The 16,951-nt window shown below is 40.2% G+C and overlaps 1 protein-coding gene across 2 annotated transcripts in view; it reads right to left on the reverse strand.

Moving 5' to 3' along the window:
* The window catches only part of SLC12A1 (solute carrier family 12 member 1), an 84,279-nt gene that overhangs the window by 12,668 nt on the left and 54,660 nt on the right, over positions 1 to 16,951 (reverse strand). For both annotated transcript variants that reach the window (XM_005603062.4, XM_014733939.3), the window contains exons 20-23: positions 14,229 to 14,311; positions 3,691 to 3,834; positions 776 to 907; positions 428 to 539 (exon numbers count right to left, since the gene is read on the reverse strand). In XM_005603062.4, coding sequence (XP_005603119.1) covers positions 428 to 539; positions 776 to 907; positions 3,691 to 3,834; positions 14,229 to 14,311 — 471 coding nt within the window. The remainder of the gene's footprint in view (positions 1 to 427; positions 540 to 775; positions 908 to 3,690; positions 3,835 to 14,228; positions 14,312 to 16,951) is intronic.

The following is a 16,951-nucleotide window of genomic DNA, read 5'->3' on the forward strand; positions in this document are numbered from 1 at the left end:
CCTCTCAGTTCCCTGTTAAGTGTGCGTGTTCAAGGGGCTGCTGCATGTTAACAGGTTTGAATCTCCCAGAAGAAACTATTGGACACAAACTCCTTAAGGCTTTTCCTTTCTTGGACACATTTACTAGTCAGAACAAAATAAACGTTATACAAGATATGGCTACTCTCATTCAAGATGTCAGGTCAAGCTTCAATGCCAGATCCCTTTTTGAAAGCATTTGTGGCAGGGGGTACAAGACTTGAAGACAGTGATTAGAAAAATTATGCAGATAATTTATTGACCAGAAAACCAAGTACACATGAGGCCGACCACGGTGACTTTGTCTTTAAATCTATTGTGCCTCAAAGACACCTAGAATTTTTAAAATAAAAGCATGAAAACAGCAGACATCCAAAATGTTCCAACACATGAGTGATAAGTTACTTACGCAATTTTTTCTTCTTCAATGCGGTTGATCTTCCCTCCAACATAGATTCTTAATTTGCAGTCTTTCCATTTTTTTCTGAGAGTCAAGATATAGGGAATAAGGAGTGTTAACCCTGAAAGAAGAATAAATTATGACTGAAAGGATAAGTATATCTGACTGAAAGGAAATGAATGGCTTTACATCTTTATTCATTCCCACATTCATAGCTCCTAAATAATTTAAAATCTTTGGAGAGCACAGAAATGTTACTCTTTAACTGGTATCATTTTCATATACCTTCCCAAGCAGTTTGTTAGATTTATCAACATAGAAATTCTGCTCCCTAGTGTATATTCTGGAATTTCTTACCTCCATCATCAAACAACCACCAAACATCAATTGTGCCTTTTCCTTGCTTCTTTTTGAATTGGTTGCTGGCTTCCACCAGCTTCTGGTTGAACTCCCCGACATGCATCGACTGGATCGTGTTAATGCTGCTGTCTGTAAGGAGAGAGAAAGTAGTATATCTGTCTTTTGAGGAAAGAAACAAAACAACTTTCCAATAAATCTATTTGGGAAAATAGAGGAAGGGTCATGAACTTGTAAAGTTTTTAATACTTAAAGGTAAATAGCGAGCTCTATTCTCCAAAAAGGGGAGATAAAGGTGGAACCCCACAGTAATCTAGATGACCTTCAATAGTTCAAAGAAATTTGAGATTGGTTTTATGATTACAGCTTTCCTCAGGTCCTTAGTAATCTCTCTCTTCAGTGAAATGAATATTTAGACAAAGTAACAATGCAAAATTATCTGATACAATAGTCAAAATGTCCCAATTTTTCCAAATTTCAGATATAACTCAACTTAATCATATTTTCAGATTTACTTGAAAGTGGTACATGTGGTGATCGGTTTTCTAGAGAAAAGCAATAGAATCAGAAATATTCCTTTGATAGACAATTCATTCACTTGAGCACAATTTTGGTGTCAATTCCATGAATGTCTAGATTATAAAGGTTGCCAAGGACCATATACATCTTCACTCTCTGTGGTCCTAATGTCGGCCTGGCTTACTCCTGTTTTCTTTTTAAGGAATCTTGTGAAGCTAAGAAAAGCCATTTGAGCGATTTCAATCTTGGTGAATGAGATGAAAAAGCCAGGAAACATGGAAGGACAAAATTCCTTTACTTGAGTTATAATTAAGGGCACACATAAAATATTTAAAAAAGATTTTTTTAATGCAATTTCCACCCTAACATGACACAATGAAAGTGTTCTAGGGAACTATGCCAGTGTTTGAATTGGACCCTTACTCCCATTTGTCAGTAGGGGTTTCTTTGCTATACTATATATGTTATTTCTCATTTCCACGTCTTTGAAAGTAGTGACTTCATTGCTCTATTTCAAAGAAATGGTGTTATCATAGTGCTTAGAGCAGAGCTGACAGCCTCCTCAGAGCTTCCTCTCTGATCTAAGAGGTTCTAAAGATGCTTTGTTCTGTCTTTCCCTGTTTCCATGTTTTAGGTCTGTTAATTCTGAAGCAATTATCTTATATTGTTTCTAGCTCCATAGGACTGCTGAGGTAGAAAGTAAATACATTTAGGAAATGGACCAAACCCTGCCCCCACTTACATGCAAACCAAAGCATCGAGAGGACTGTGTATGAGTGCCTGAGGCAGAGTCGGTCCTGACCTAGAACTCAAAAGTTGTCAACCCACGATAAGCCCAGAGCAGTAAATGGCCCTACTTTAGAGCTGTGTTTGAAACTTAAGGTGTTGGAAATAAAACAGCATTATTTTGTTTTTCTGAATAATGAAACATATTGACTTTCAGAGGAGTACATTTTTGCCAAAAGTATTATGACGCAAAACAGGCTTCCAGAATAAATAACAAGTCCTCCTTTCATTAGCAAGGACATTAATGCTTCCCTCCTCCCCATCAGCTAGAACATAGTATTGGGCTATGACTTCTGCATTTTCCATTGCTTTTCCAGACTGTACCAGTGAAGAGAGCAAATTCAATGAATAGTTAACTCTTCTCACGAATAAAACAAATAAAAAGGAAAGAAAGGAAAGAAAATAGTAGTTAGCACACAGATGGTTTTATTCTGGTCTTATTCTGATGTTTACACCCTGAAATTCCTGAGGTACCTCCAACTTCAGATTCAAACATATCATTTTCCTAGAAAATGTCATTTTAAGGGTGGTAATACATAGCAGTCTCTCCTATAGCCCATGGAATATTCCAGGTACCTGAGGGCATCTTTTGTATTTGAAGGGGGGAAATGTTTGGAGTATCCATCATTCTATGTAAATATATAAAAATAGTATATCACACGTGAAATTTCATCCTTGGTCTATAGCTGGAAAATAAGCAAACAGCACCAAACCTTCTCCAGGGTAGCAGACAGCTTCTTTAAAAGACTGGATTCTGTCAGCCTAGACCAGGAGCCTACTACGTCTCGATTTGGATCTTGCTATTTGACTTGGAGACCCTCCCAGAGAAATGATGTTTCTTGAGCCTCACACCAGCGAATGACTTCAGTAACTATAGGATTATTTGCACATGAAGGAAATGCATGTTAACATTCCAACTTTCCACCAGCAGAGGTCGCTGTGGACCTCATTAAACTCAAACCTGCAGTGTTTTGGAAAGAAAGCGATTTTCAAAAATAAGAAAATCAGATTTTTGAATCACCTGTTTATAAAACTTATAAGAAGCTTTCTCATTCTCTAGGTCTCCATTCCCTGGATGTACCGAGACATTCAGAGAAAAGTGTATCACTCAGCCAAAATCTACAGGTAACTAGTATGGATGAAGTTCCAAGTCCAGAACTCTGGTTTGTGATAAAGATGCATTTTTGAAATAAGAATTATAGCTGGATCCCTCATTTACATGTACTTGTCTACTTTCAATCTCCTGAAATGTCTGCAAGGTATATATGTATGGTGTGTGTGTAGATAAATTAGTTTGGGTAATCTTAAAATTCTATCCCTTTCCTTATAGAAACTAAGAAATTTGTATTTTATGGCACTCAATCTGCTCCCAAACCAAATATTATACTTCAAAATAAAGTTTTTACCATAAGATGGTACAAAGGGTTTAACATTGTTGATAAATGACAATAGCTTCTAGCTTTTACCCATATCACCTTCTCAAGGGAAATGTCTTCCAGTCCTTACCCACGCTCAGTGCCCCTGACATCTCAGATGCTGACTTCTGACCCCTAGATACTCAAGTAATGGCTCATCTCTCAATATTTCTTGAAAATTTTAAAATTACTTACCTTTTTTAGGAGTTGGTTTCGTAATGGCCAACTTGCCAGCTTTTTTAAATAAGCCTCGGATGCCTCCACTTCCTTCTTCACATTCGTTATCTTTGATAGTGGCTTCCAAAGCCAGCCTTTCCTGTTCTAATTTCTCTAATTCATCTGATGAAAGAAGACAAAATCACTTAACTCAGAGTGACAAGGTTTTTAAGAACACTCTCATAAACTATTCTTTTCCTCTTTTTTTTGAGGAAGATTAGCCCTGAGCTAACATGTGCTGCTGCCAATCCTCCTCTTATTTTTTTTGCTGAGGAAGACTGGCCCTGAGCTAACATCCATGTCCATCTTCCTCTGTTTTGTGTGCGACGCCTGCCACAGGGTGGCTTGACAAGCATAGGTCTGCACCTAGGATCCAAATCAGTGAACCCCGGGCCACTGAAGTGGAACATGTGGACTTAACCACTGCGCCACCAGGCTGGCCCCCATAAACTATTTTAATGCTAAAAATGGTGTATATGCCATAAAATCGTTATTTGTAATAGGATTTTTCTGAGTGATTATTAAAAGTAACGTATGCCAGGATTTGTATTCAGAAAGTAATAACTAGCTCAGGAAAATAGCTCTATGTGTTGTTGTAATCCATGAAGTCACTGGGTTTTTATTTGTGAGGGCAAAGGGGGATATGTAATGCCATCTTTATTTACTTTTGGCAAAAAAACAAAAAGGCAGATCCACCGTACATAAGATCTTACACTGTAAACCAGTGACTTACTGACCTAAGCTACTGGGTCAGATATTTTACAAGGATAAGGGACAAAATTACAGAAGTATATGGGTATGTATCAGACACACAACCATGCCTCCTGAATTGAGACATAAAACTAGAGAGCAAGAATTAAGGAAAGATAACCAAATCTTCTAAAAAATTTTATGGGCTCCGAATACAAATTACCGTGAAAAATATCCACCAACAATTCCTTCTGAGAAGCAAAATATTTTCTGGAGTGAGTGACCAAAGCAAAGGAAACAAAAGCCGAGATTTCTGTGTGCCTGCCATTTCTGAGCGTGCCTGTCAAAGCGCAAAGTGCTAAAAAGGGTTTCACGACACTGGAATCTGGGACAAGAGTCAAGCGGTGTGAAATTTCCTGTCCAGGGTGTAGACCCACCATCCAAGCTTTGGGGTTGCATCTGGCTGCTTTTTATCTTTTTTGGATTCTGATAGTGATGAAAAATTCCCAGCTGCTACCTAATGCCTCATGTTCCTCTCTGACCTCAACCTGCACGGGTAAATAAGACTTTAAAAGCAGTCGTATGACAGTGCTACAGAATGATGGGCATTCCTGCTTACAGTAGGCAAGGTGGCACTCTTGTCAGCTCCTCTTATCTTATTGCCTGCTGAGAATTGAGCCTTAGAAAATGAACAGTGTTCTGAGGAAGAGAGTAGAAAAGCTAGATTCACTGTTAGAAAACACTGGTAGGGCTTCTGTAAATGTCAACCCTCCAAGGCTGTTGCCTTATCTATCTGAGAAGCGGAGCTATACAAACCCTAGACTTATCAATTACGTACTAACTAAATCTGTCAGGACAGTCACATCCCTAGACGGGGCTGTTACTCAGCTACACAGAATTGTCTGGCCCCTTTCCAGGTCTTAGCAATTAATCTTTTGCCAGTGGCATGAGATTTAAGGTCAAATCACCCATGTGATTTCCCCAAAGCTTCAAAGGTTCTCAAGATCAGCAGCTATAGAAAATCTGAGAAATTAGACTGATGGTCTTAAAGCTCGGACGGGAGTTGCCTATCCCTGACTTTCGAAAGGTGAACATAAGCTGCATCGCACGGGGGGGTCATGACTGATTATAGCTCTGCCACTGGCTTTATGTGACATTAGGCAAGTCATTTACTTTTTCTATGCCTCTGATTTCCTATCTGTGAAATGGAAATGGTAACCCTTCCCCTTTCCCACCCTCCTAGCTTTGCAAAAAGAATAAACAACAGTTCCTGCAAAGTGCTTTGGAGCTTCTTAAAGGAGAAAGCAAGGAGTGCATTCTATAGGCAGTGTATTTATGCAACGTCTGGAAATGGGCTTAGTCATGCAAAGGAAATTGAGTATTTTGAGAAGCCTGGGAGTGATCTTAGTGGTTACTATGGATTGCACACTCTTTGGGTGCAAGGGACTGTGCTGCACATTATTCCTTCCCAAATAACTCTGAAATGGTTACTATTATTATCCTCATTTTGTAGACGAAGAAACTGAGGCTCAGAAAGGTTAAGTAACTTGTCTGATGTCACCCAGCAAATAACAGCGTTCAAATGCAAAGAGGTTTGCTCAACTTCAAATCCTGTATGCTCCCCACTATGAAGACTTTTTTTTTCCTGAGGAAGATTAGCCCCCTGAGCTAACATCTGCTGAGCTAACATCTCTTTTTGCTGAGGAAGCCTGGCCCTGAGCTAACATCCATGTCCATCCTCCTCTACTTTATATGAGGGACACCTGCCACAGCATGGCTTGATAAGCAGTGCTAGGTCTGCACCCCGGATTTGAACCGGCGAACCCCAGGCCACTGAAGTAGAACATGTGAACTTAACCGCTCCACCACCAGGCTGGCCCCTGAAGCCCTTTTGCTTTTGGCTTATTACTCTTATTTCAGAGTTGTTTTATTAAGCTCCAACTCTTCATCATCAGATGAACCTAAACATGGCACCTGATATAATGCCAAGTTAATTCCCCCAAACCATGGCCCCTCAAACACGTCATTTTAAAGGGAGAACCCTAAAGATACAGGTACGTGAAGCAGGCTGCCCCAGAGCAACAGCATCGGAAGCATCCACTTTTTGGGGTGCTGCAGGGGTCAGCTGTGGAGTGTCCTGCACTTTGCAGTCATGTGGAAAGTACATTATTTGTGAGCTTCTTGGGGGCAACCGCAAGGGCTGCGCTGGGGAGGGAGTTCTCTGCTCTTCCTTTTCTGGCAGGCTCCAGCACACCCTGTGATTACCCATGAGCTGCCATCTTCTTTGTCTTCTAGTTTGGACAAAGGAGGAAAAAAGATAAATCCTCCTTTGTAACAGAGTCAGCTGGCTGAGTGAACTGGGAGCTACTCCAACAATTTGCTTGAAGGTATGTACACAGTCTGTCCCAGACAGAGCAAACTGCAAAATCTCAGGCCTGAGAGACAAAACCAGACTGTGCTGGAATGAGTCAGACTCAGCAGTTCCCTCCAAGACGGCGGAGACAGGCCGCAGACAGACTCCATTGTAAAGGCCAACAGCAGCTTGCACGGCCACCTCGGATTTTCAGATCCACATAGTGGTATGATCACTTGCACAGCGATTTTGCAAATTCTTAGTAGAGTTAATTCTTAATTATTCCCTTTGTGGGTGATCTAGGGCCTCCTTCTGTGCATCTCTCCTTTCCTCATTTCAGTGCTAAGTAGAAGCGATGTTTTGATTATCTGTTCTTCTGAATTATCTGTCTGGCGTACTGCTCGCCTCTGTTTCCATGTGCAATCAAAAGTAGACTTTGTCAAAACGTTTCTTTCAACAGGAGGACTGGCTAGCTGACTTGCAAACGTGTACCATTAGCTGCCAGGAGGGTGAGCCAAGGGGGATGAATGGATAGATATAAACTGATTTCCACGAGGCTGAGATTAAAAATTACTCATTCCATCACGGCCACCACCACCACCATCACCAACACCACCACGTTTGTGATGTTCAGGATTCATAAAGCCCTTTCCACATAGTATCTTGTTTGATCCCAACACCAATACTGGGATGCAGGCAGAACTAGTAGTGTTCTCCCCATTTTCCTGTGAAGGAAACTAGGGTTCAGACAGTTCAAACGATTTGTCCAAGGTTGCACAGCTGGCGACCCAAGTCTTCTGATTCCAAATCTTGTCTTCCTCCCTCTTCACCCCACTTCTTCAGTGCTGTGCTCTGCCTGCCTACATCTGCCTGTTGAAGGAATACCCAGTCTGCATTTTTGGAAGAAACCATCCCCAAATTTCTCAATCAGAGAAATTTCCATAATATTTTACACTTCTGTAATACTCTACTTCAACCTGTATCCCAGTAACTATAACTGTGTGACACAGAATAGAGCTTTAAGATACATGTCTATTTTATCCCCACCAGACTGCAAATTCCTGGAGAGTAGCTTCTGTCATATTTCATTGCTACCATTGATTGAGAGGTTATTCTGTGCAAAGTACAATGCTAAACACTTTGCAGCCATCATATCCTTTCATCCAAATCAATACATCTGTGAGGCAGGTACTAGAATTATTCCACTCAAAAATGCGAAAAGTGAAACACAGAGAGGATGAGTAATTTGATTAAGGTCACATAGCCAAAAAGTGTCAAGGTGGAATTTGAACCCAGGTCTGTCTGATTCCAAAGCCTGTGCTGGCACTTCACATACTCCCTCTCCCAGCCTTAGTTGTGCCCACACCTGCCTGCTTTGCCTCCCACCATAATAAGCGCTCAAGAGGAGTTTGTTGAAATAAAAGAACAGGTCAATGCTGTTCAATGCATTTGAGAGTATTATCTCTACGAAGGAAGAAAAACAAGTGAATCGTTGTCAGGGATGGGGGTGTGTCAAGCATGTGTGTGGGGCTAGGTGCAAAAGACAATGTTTGCAAGGAGTGGAGTTAATGCTGTACCTAGAGTTAAAAAAAGAGGGGTTGATGGTATAAACCAGGCTGGAATGTGACAGAAGGTAGGACAGGCAGGATTAACAGAAGAATGAGAGGCAAAGAGAGGGGTCCTTTCCCTGGAAAGGGCCACCACCTGGGCATTAGGTGCGAATCCATGTCTTCCGTGTTAGATAATTCCATAGTCTGTCATGATTTACGAAGCCACAATGCTAGAGAGAGAGTAAAAGCCTGCCCTTCTCACGTCCCAAGATTAAGAGAATCCCTGAGGTTCTAATGATGGAAGAAAAAAGCTTAGACCTTTAGGTTCTCTCAGCTGAGTGGATTTCTAACCAATTCTTCATACGTATCCCCCAAGAGTTCTCATAATAAGAACAAAGAGTGAATCCTGAGCTGTATCTTCATGTAAATGCCAAAACTACTTGAACGGTAGTTACTCCACTTTCAAGTGCTTTATAAACTGGTTGTATGGTAACTGACAGGAGTGACTATATTTTGAAATTCAATTTAGTTGTCAAGATTGCCTCCAATGTTCTACCCCAACCTTTTTTTTTTTTAAGATGTCTTTTAGAAATAGGTAGGAGTCTACACATTACAATTCCCTTTGAATCTTAACGATAGAGGGTAGTCGATTATCTGACAACAGAAGGGAGAGCGAGGGAACCCATTGAGGACTCGCATCCCCTCCCATTTCACAGCATCCTTTTTCTTTATTAATTATTAAATTATGATTCTTTCCTTGGTCAATCAACTCAAAGCTGTAAATGCTCACATGAATCAATGTGCTGAACCCCAGGTGAAGTCTAGTTGAATTGAAGGCAGGAAGCAAGCCTGCAGTGGTCGCCTTCCAATCAAGTAATTATTTACTACACTGCCATCTGTCTTTATTTTGCTAAGCCACTCCATCAGACACAGCAGAATCCCTGTGCTCTGAGATGGTCATAAATCGTGCAGTACTTACACGGAACACTTGACCGCAATATATTGCGAATCACGTTTCATTGCTTTATTTCCTACCAGTACAATTTGGACTCTTTATTGTAGTTGGCAAACTTGCTAAATACCCCTGGGAAGTCAACAATATGAAATACTGCGTCTTTTGTGTTGTCAGGCAATAAATTAATTTATTAAGAGAAACTATCAGCCGTCAATATTGGATGAATTGCTGCAGTATACAAGTTAGAATGTTATGAGCATCGATCTTCTTTATATAAAAAGTTATTCTCCTCACATAAGCCTGTGACACAGTATAGAAATAATTGTCCTTAGCTGGTAAATTACCTATAAAGCTGATTTCTATTCACTGCTTTATTAACTACAGTATATGGGCACTCTGAATTGCTAATATTTCCTTTACATTATAATCTGTGATGACACTGTGGTGCCTGTGTTGGAAAAGCTGTGATGATAATCATTAACACAGTTGTAATGCAATGCTTAAGATTTATCTGGCTCTTATTAAGCTCCATATTACAGTATAATATAATGAAACAGAAGCTTATTTCTTCCAATTCAAAATCTAATATGAGGGTTGTGTCATAAATTACATGAACTTCAAAACAATGCATGGGAATGTGGCGGAAAGTTAATTTCTATCATCACGCTGTTGTTTTTCTGCATGTTTTCATGTATTTGTGCAATATTGTTTTCTGTTTACTCTAGATAATTGGTACTTACAATTATTTTATTAGCATCCCACTGTATTTTCCCTTTCTTGACGAAGAGGCAGAAATATTTCAAACATCAAAGTTGATATAAATTGGATACATCCCTTGGGAAATTAAAAGGGGATGCAGTTCACTGCCAGGATTCTTTCAGAAATAACACAGAATTTGCTTGCTGCATTGCTTTATAGAACTAAATTGATGGTGCATTTGGCGGATGGGGCAGCGAGGGGTGGAAATAATAGTTCTCAGCCACATCACATCCTTCATCTTGAAGAGATCAACACAACGTACAAAGCAAATGTGTAATCTAAATACAAATTATATTTTGTATTCTCATTTTTGAGATGGAAAAACATTACAGCACAAAAGGCAAAAGAAGTTAAAGCAAAATGTGGAAAGTTAGCAACAGAACAGGTTTCTTAATACGAGGTTCTTGTCATTGTCTCAGTGTCACATCTATACTGTAGACAGGCAGGCCGTATGTTGAGTTTTTAAAGGAATGGATAAAAATAGCCTGTTTCATTCCCATATCTCAGATTTCACCATTGCCTTTCATTATGCAAGTCATTGTCCTCTCAAGCTCTCCTTTTTAAATGGTAGAAGAGTGGCTTCAAACAGACACAGGTTTGAATCTCAGCTCTACCAATTACTAGCCTTGTGAATCTTGGGTAAGCTTCCATTTTATTACCTGTAAAATGGGGATAATGACAGTACCTTCCTCACAGGGTAGTTGGGATGATAAATGTCATAATGTGAACATGAAGCTTAATACATGGCACATAATAAGTGCTCAAAGATGTCAGCTATTGTTACTATTAATGTATTATGTTATACCAGGAAGGAATACAAATTAACCATTAATACCAAGTGGGAATTAGTATATCTGATCGGGAGATATAAAAGGTCAAATAAAAGAGAAAGGGGGCGTAAAAAAGGAAGGCTGAAAGCACCAAAACTAACCTTTATGCTACAATTTTGCATAGGATGGGTTCTACTCTCAGTTTTACTTTTTAAAGTTCTTCATACATAATCACAGAGTATTTGTATCAGATAGTGGTTCTCTATCCTATGCCAATGCTTGATCTCTAGTTTCTTCTTTCTCCTCCTTTTCAACACACCAGAATGGGTGCATCAGAAAATCCTCCTAATACACTCATGTTCCCTTCTCTTATGATGGAAACAATCAAGAAACCTCTTCTGTTGCTAACTTTCTACATTTTACCTTAATTTTTTCTGCCTTTTGTGCTGTAATGTTTTCCATCTAAAAAATGAGAACATAAAATACCAATTGTCTTTCGATCACACATTTGCTCTGTATGTTATGTAGATCTCTTCAAGCTGAAACAGAACCTGGACCTATCGGGCATCTTACTCTCAAATCCCTCGCAGGCCCTTCCTTTCTGCTGAACTCACCCAGAAAACACTGGTCTTCCTCTACCCTGGAGACCAAGTGCCTCTAAAGAAAAACTGGACAACTAGAGAAACTGCTCCAACTTCAGAGAGAGGATTGAGACTATTGTGCCTGATCTGCCTCAGTTTACGGCTCCACGTTTACAAGTCCACAGACCTCATCATCAATCCTCACTTCCTTTGCTCTAATTTCAGAAGATGAAGCATTTTTCTTCTGTTTCAGGCCAACTCTCCCATCCCTGCCCTTTCCTTGGTTCTTCTTGTTCCTCCAGGATCTTACTCCATGGTTACCTTCATCTTCAATCCTTCCCACTCTCTTGGGCCCATTTCCTCAGTGCAGAAACAAGCCTCTCTCTCCCTTTTCAAGGTCTATAGCTCTCCATATAGTAAATCTCCTCAATTTCATTCCTCTCCTTGGCATCCAGACTTCTCATAATAGTTGGCCACATCCACATTCTCTGCTTCATCATCTCTATTCTTTCCTCAACCTACTGCAATCTGGATTCTGTCAATACTGCTCAACAGAAATCATTCTCACTAAGACTGTCTGTGCCATGTCAATTACATGTCATTCACAAGCTTACTGGTATTCTCTGCTGTATTTGATACTGTTGATAATTCTTCTCATTTTGAGCACTCTGCTCCCACGGCCTCCACGACACCACAGACTCCTGGTTCCTTTTCCTTTCCGACCACTCCCTCCCTGCTCCTTCTTTGGGGCCCTATTCCTGTGCCTTGAGGCTCTTGACTACACACACTCTTTGGGTTATATTTTCCAGCGTCATGGTTCCAATTTTCGCCTTAACCATGATTCCTCCTGTATTAGTTTGGTAGGGCGGCCAGAACATATATCACAGACTGGGTGGCTTAAACAACAGAAACTTATTTTCTCAGAGTTCTGGAGACTAGAAGTCCAAGATCAAGGTGTTGGCAGGGTTGGTTCATTCTGAGGCCTGTCTCCTTGGCTTGTAGATGGCCATCTTCTCCCTTTCCTCTGTGCTTGTCTGTGTCTTGATCTCTTTTTATAAGGACACCAGTCACATTGGATTAGGGCCCACACTAGTGATCTCATTTTACCTTACTTACTTCTTTAAAAACCCTCTCTCCAAACACCTTTGGAAGTTAGGACTTCAGCATATGAATTTTAGGGGGATACAATTTGACCCATAACGTCTCCTAAATCTACATCACCAGCTCACATTTCTTCTTTAAGACCGGAACTGTCTAACTGCCTACTGGACATTCCCTGTAGGATTTCTCACAGGAGATTGTTCAAAACTGAACCAGGCATCTCTTCATTAAACCTACTCTTCCTCTCCTGCTTCCCATTTCCATTGGTAGCCCCACCATTCATTTAGCCAGCCAAGGGCTGACTCCTCCCTCTCCCATATTCCACACATCCAACCAACCCCCAAATGCTGCTCTTCCTACCTCCAAATTACTTCTGTCCTTTTCTCTCCATCCCTAGCTCTAGTTCAGGCTGTCACCTTCTCTTGCTTTGATTATTATAAAATCTTATTGATTTGTCTCTCTATTTCCATTCTGGTCCTCTTTGAGTCCATGCCCTGTGTAACTGAAAGAGTATAAGATCTAAAACCCAAATACGACCATATTACTCCCTCATTTAAATCTCTTCATTGGCTCCTCATTGTCTATAGAATATGGTCTACACTTTTTAACATGACAAATGAGACTTTTAAAATCAGGCTGTTATATCAGCAGCCTCGTATTTCACAACTGTCTTCTTCATACCTTTCACTTCAGTAACACTAATTTCACATTAGTGTTGGTTGCCCCTACATCCCATTCCTCTGTATTCCCATGTCTTCACATCTTTGCTAACGCTCTCCTCTTTGCCAGGAATGCTGTTCCCCAAACTCTCTCATTCTTCTCTCCCCCAACATCGCCTAGTTAACTCCTACTCATCCACTAGATCTCAAACCAAAGATCATTTCCTCCAGGAAAGCTTCTTGGAGTTCAATGCCCCTTCTCTCATTCCCATGAGGCCCTATTGATATACCTATTATTACACTAATAATATGCCCATTTCCATTACTAGGCTGTGAGTCTCTTGAGGATACAGACCGACTCTTATTAGTCATCGTCTATCCGGCATTGACACCTATGCCATGCCTGGTACATAAGACGTACCCAATTATCCTTTTGTTCTAGTGTCATGTTGTCAGTGGACTCTATTGTGAAGTTCAGCTAAAGCCATAAGTCCTGTCCTAGTATATCAGTGACTCTTTAGATGTGTCTTTTATTTTATACACAAGAGGGTGTGTTTCAACTCTAAGACTAAACAAGTATACTAAATCCCCTATAGGGAAAAAACACAGCCACTCATCTGAATTAGTGTTTCTGCCTCCGACTTAGATTAGTGATTCACAGCATGATAATTCAGACTCATTTCCACGTTAGCTGCAAACCAGATCATAGTCTCTTAAAAGCAAAATACATAGTTTTCCAAGGAAAGAATTAATCTTCATTTTCTGAAACATCTTGCAGAAATTAATTCAGCAGTTCAGTTTACCAAAGCTGTTTCTTTTCAGTGATGCTGGCTTTGTGTTTTTGTGATAAGAAGAATAACTGATGACTGCCCTGGATCATTCTATATTTCTGATTAGGAGGACAAAGGCCACTTGTGTTAGCAACGGGGACAACACTGGGGGAGGGTGCACACCTCAGGTCAGCAAAAGAACAGAAGCTCTATCGTTAGGGGGCTTGGTCTGCACTGTGCACTGCTCCATTCCCCCCCCTTTAGAACAATGCCAGGCATGCAGCAGGTGCTCAGTAAATATTTGTTGGTTGAATAAAGAAAGTACATACCTTGCACCTGAAGAACTTGAGAGATGTCAAACCCTTGGCTGATTCTGACTATGACCACACCAATCTCAAAATCAAAGGCATCACTGAAAGTGGAAGAAAAGTGGTTAGTGATTAAATGACTTCTTTAATCCTCAAGCTTTGGACTAATATTAAATTGCTTCTAGGATTTTAATGTAATTAAATGATAAAAATTCACTTCAGAATATAGCCAAGAACTGATGCCTTTTCTGTTAGTTTGTTTGTTCTCCCTTTACACCTGTTAAAAACATTTTCTGGGTAAAGGTAACTAGCTCATTTACTCTGGAAGCAATTTATTCAAATAATACTATCAACTAGAATTTTGATTAAGAGCTTGTTACATAATTTTAAAATAATTGCTTCTTTTCTTATGTAAACAAAACAGTCACTGAAATATTTAGAACAGAGAGTTTCCAGGCTGCAAAGACCCTTTGAAATTATCAGCCAAATTCCCCATGATTTGAGGAGAAATCCTACAACATTTTTGAGATAAGTTCCCATTTAAAAATGTCCCCAGCTCCTCCAGGGAACTTTCGCCACTGACTGTGGACAGACCCTTTGAGGCAACACTGTTTCAGGGCAACCCTAAGCAGTTGAAGTTGGGTGCTGTGCCTTCTCCACACCCAACCCAATGGAATTAGATTATCTGGAAGGGAGAGAAAGCCTCTCTTTTATCTCTGTTCTTGTAGAATATTTTTTCTCTGGCCCTAAGTATGGAACCAAATCAATTAATACTTTGAGTTGATTTAAAATTTTCTTCTTGGGAGTTCCTCTGTTTAATCTTCCATGGACCTAAAGCCCAGACCCCTTTCCGTTGGGTGGTGACCTTCCCCCAGAAACAATGCAGTTTGTGATTGTCTCATCATATATCATCAACAGACACATTTCCAGTAGCCAAAGTAAACCTGGATTTTCAAATAACGATTTAAATAAGTTCAATGTTATATGAATATCTATTCAAAATTCAAACCATAGTGATCTTCATTTAACAAAATAGATGCATTGTCGTAAAAGTTACCACCAAGTAAATTCCTGATAAATCTTGTTTCTAATTGTCCTTGAATATAAAATGTAGACAATGTGTTCCACAAAAAAAATATCTGGATTCTGTATCGGGCAGAATAATGGACCTCCAAAGACATCCACGTTCTATTCCATGCAACATGTGAATATGCTACTTTATATGACAAAGGGGACTCTGTGCATATGATTAGGTAGGACCTTGGGATTATGGAGATTATCCTGGATTATCCCCCTGGGCCTAGTGTAATTACCAGGGTCCTTAAGAGTGAAATTGGGAGGAAGGAGAGGAGATCAGAGTAAGGTGATGTGAGAAGAGCTTGATCAATCAGGGGCTTTGAGATGGAGGAAGGGGTCCATGAGCAGTGGACAGCCTCTGGAACCTAGCAAAAGTGAGGCCAGAATTCTCTCCCCAGGCCTCCAGAAGGAAATACAGCCAAACCCACACCTTGATTTTAGCCCAGTGAGTTGGTGTCAGACTTTTAACCCACATAACTGCAAGCTAATAAATTTGTGTTGTTTTAAGCCACTAACTTTGAGGTAATTTGTTATGGCAGCCAGCAAAACTAATACAGATTCTAATTAAAATTAAACCATACTCAAGAATATTACAGATACGTAAATTTTTTTTTTTTTTTGAGGAAGATTAGCCCTGAGCTAACTACTGCCAGTCCTCCTCTTTTTTGTTGAGGAAGACTGGCCCTGAGCTAACATCCATGCTCATCTTCCTCTACTTTGTATGTGGGATGCCTACCACAGCATGGCATGCCAAGCAGTACCATGTCTGCACCCGGGATCCAAACCAGCGAACCCCGGGCCGCCGAAGCAGAACGTGCGAACTTAACTGCTGCGCCACAGGGCCAACCCCTAAAATATTTTATTCAAAGGAAAATGGTAAATACTATACCATTGTAATAACACCCCTACATTAACAATAATACTGTGCTTTGCTTTAAGTCATAAAACAAAACAAAACAAAAAATTCAGAAAGAGAAATACAGTACAGTTGTTATGACTGTCTTCCTTCTGTATTGACCCCATCGTTATGGCAGGAAAGTCATTTAACTTTACCAAGCCAGCTAAGTTTTATACTAGTACAAATTTGAGCCACCTTAACATTGAAATTTATTACCAAGAAGACCAATTATCAATTTGGTATAAAAGCCAGAAGTCTCCTCAGATCCATGTTACTGAGTTTGATTATCTTGGTCTCTTTGGATTTCTAGAATGTTTGGGATGGTGGGGAGGTTGGGAGACGATCCTAGGTAATTTTGTGCCAAATAATGGACTCTCTGAAGAGTTACATATTTCTTTCTATTTGCACCACCCCTATTTTTTCCCAAAGGTGAAGGTGAATTTTTTCCCCCTCCACCTCTTTTTTCCCCAAAGGTAAAGATGAAATTTTACTGAAGAATCTGAATAAGAGACAGCAAATCTAATCCATTTCCAAGAAGGTCTGGTCAGCAGCTGACTGTGATTCTAAATATATTAAAACGCTGTCTGCTGAGCTTGGCAAAATTCTGACCCAGATCACCTGGTTTAGCCTTCACCTCCTGAACTGAAAGCACAGCAGGAGCCAGATGGCAGCATGTGGCATCCAGGCTCTGGGGAGCACAATTCAGGAGAATGCACTTAACATATAGGTTTCCTACGCTGGGAAGACTGTTAAGTGAATTTCTGTTTGT

Source organism: Equus caballus, chromosome 1 (genome assembly GCF_041296265.1).
Source record: "Equus caballus isolate H_3958 breed thoroughbred chromosome 1, TB-T2T, whole genome shotgun sequence".
Lineage (NCBI taxonomy): Eukaryota > Metazoa > Chordata > Mammalia > Perissodactyla > Equidae > Equus > Equus caballus.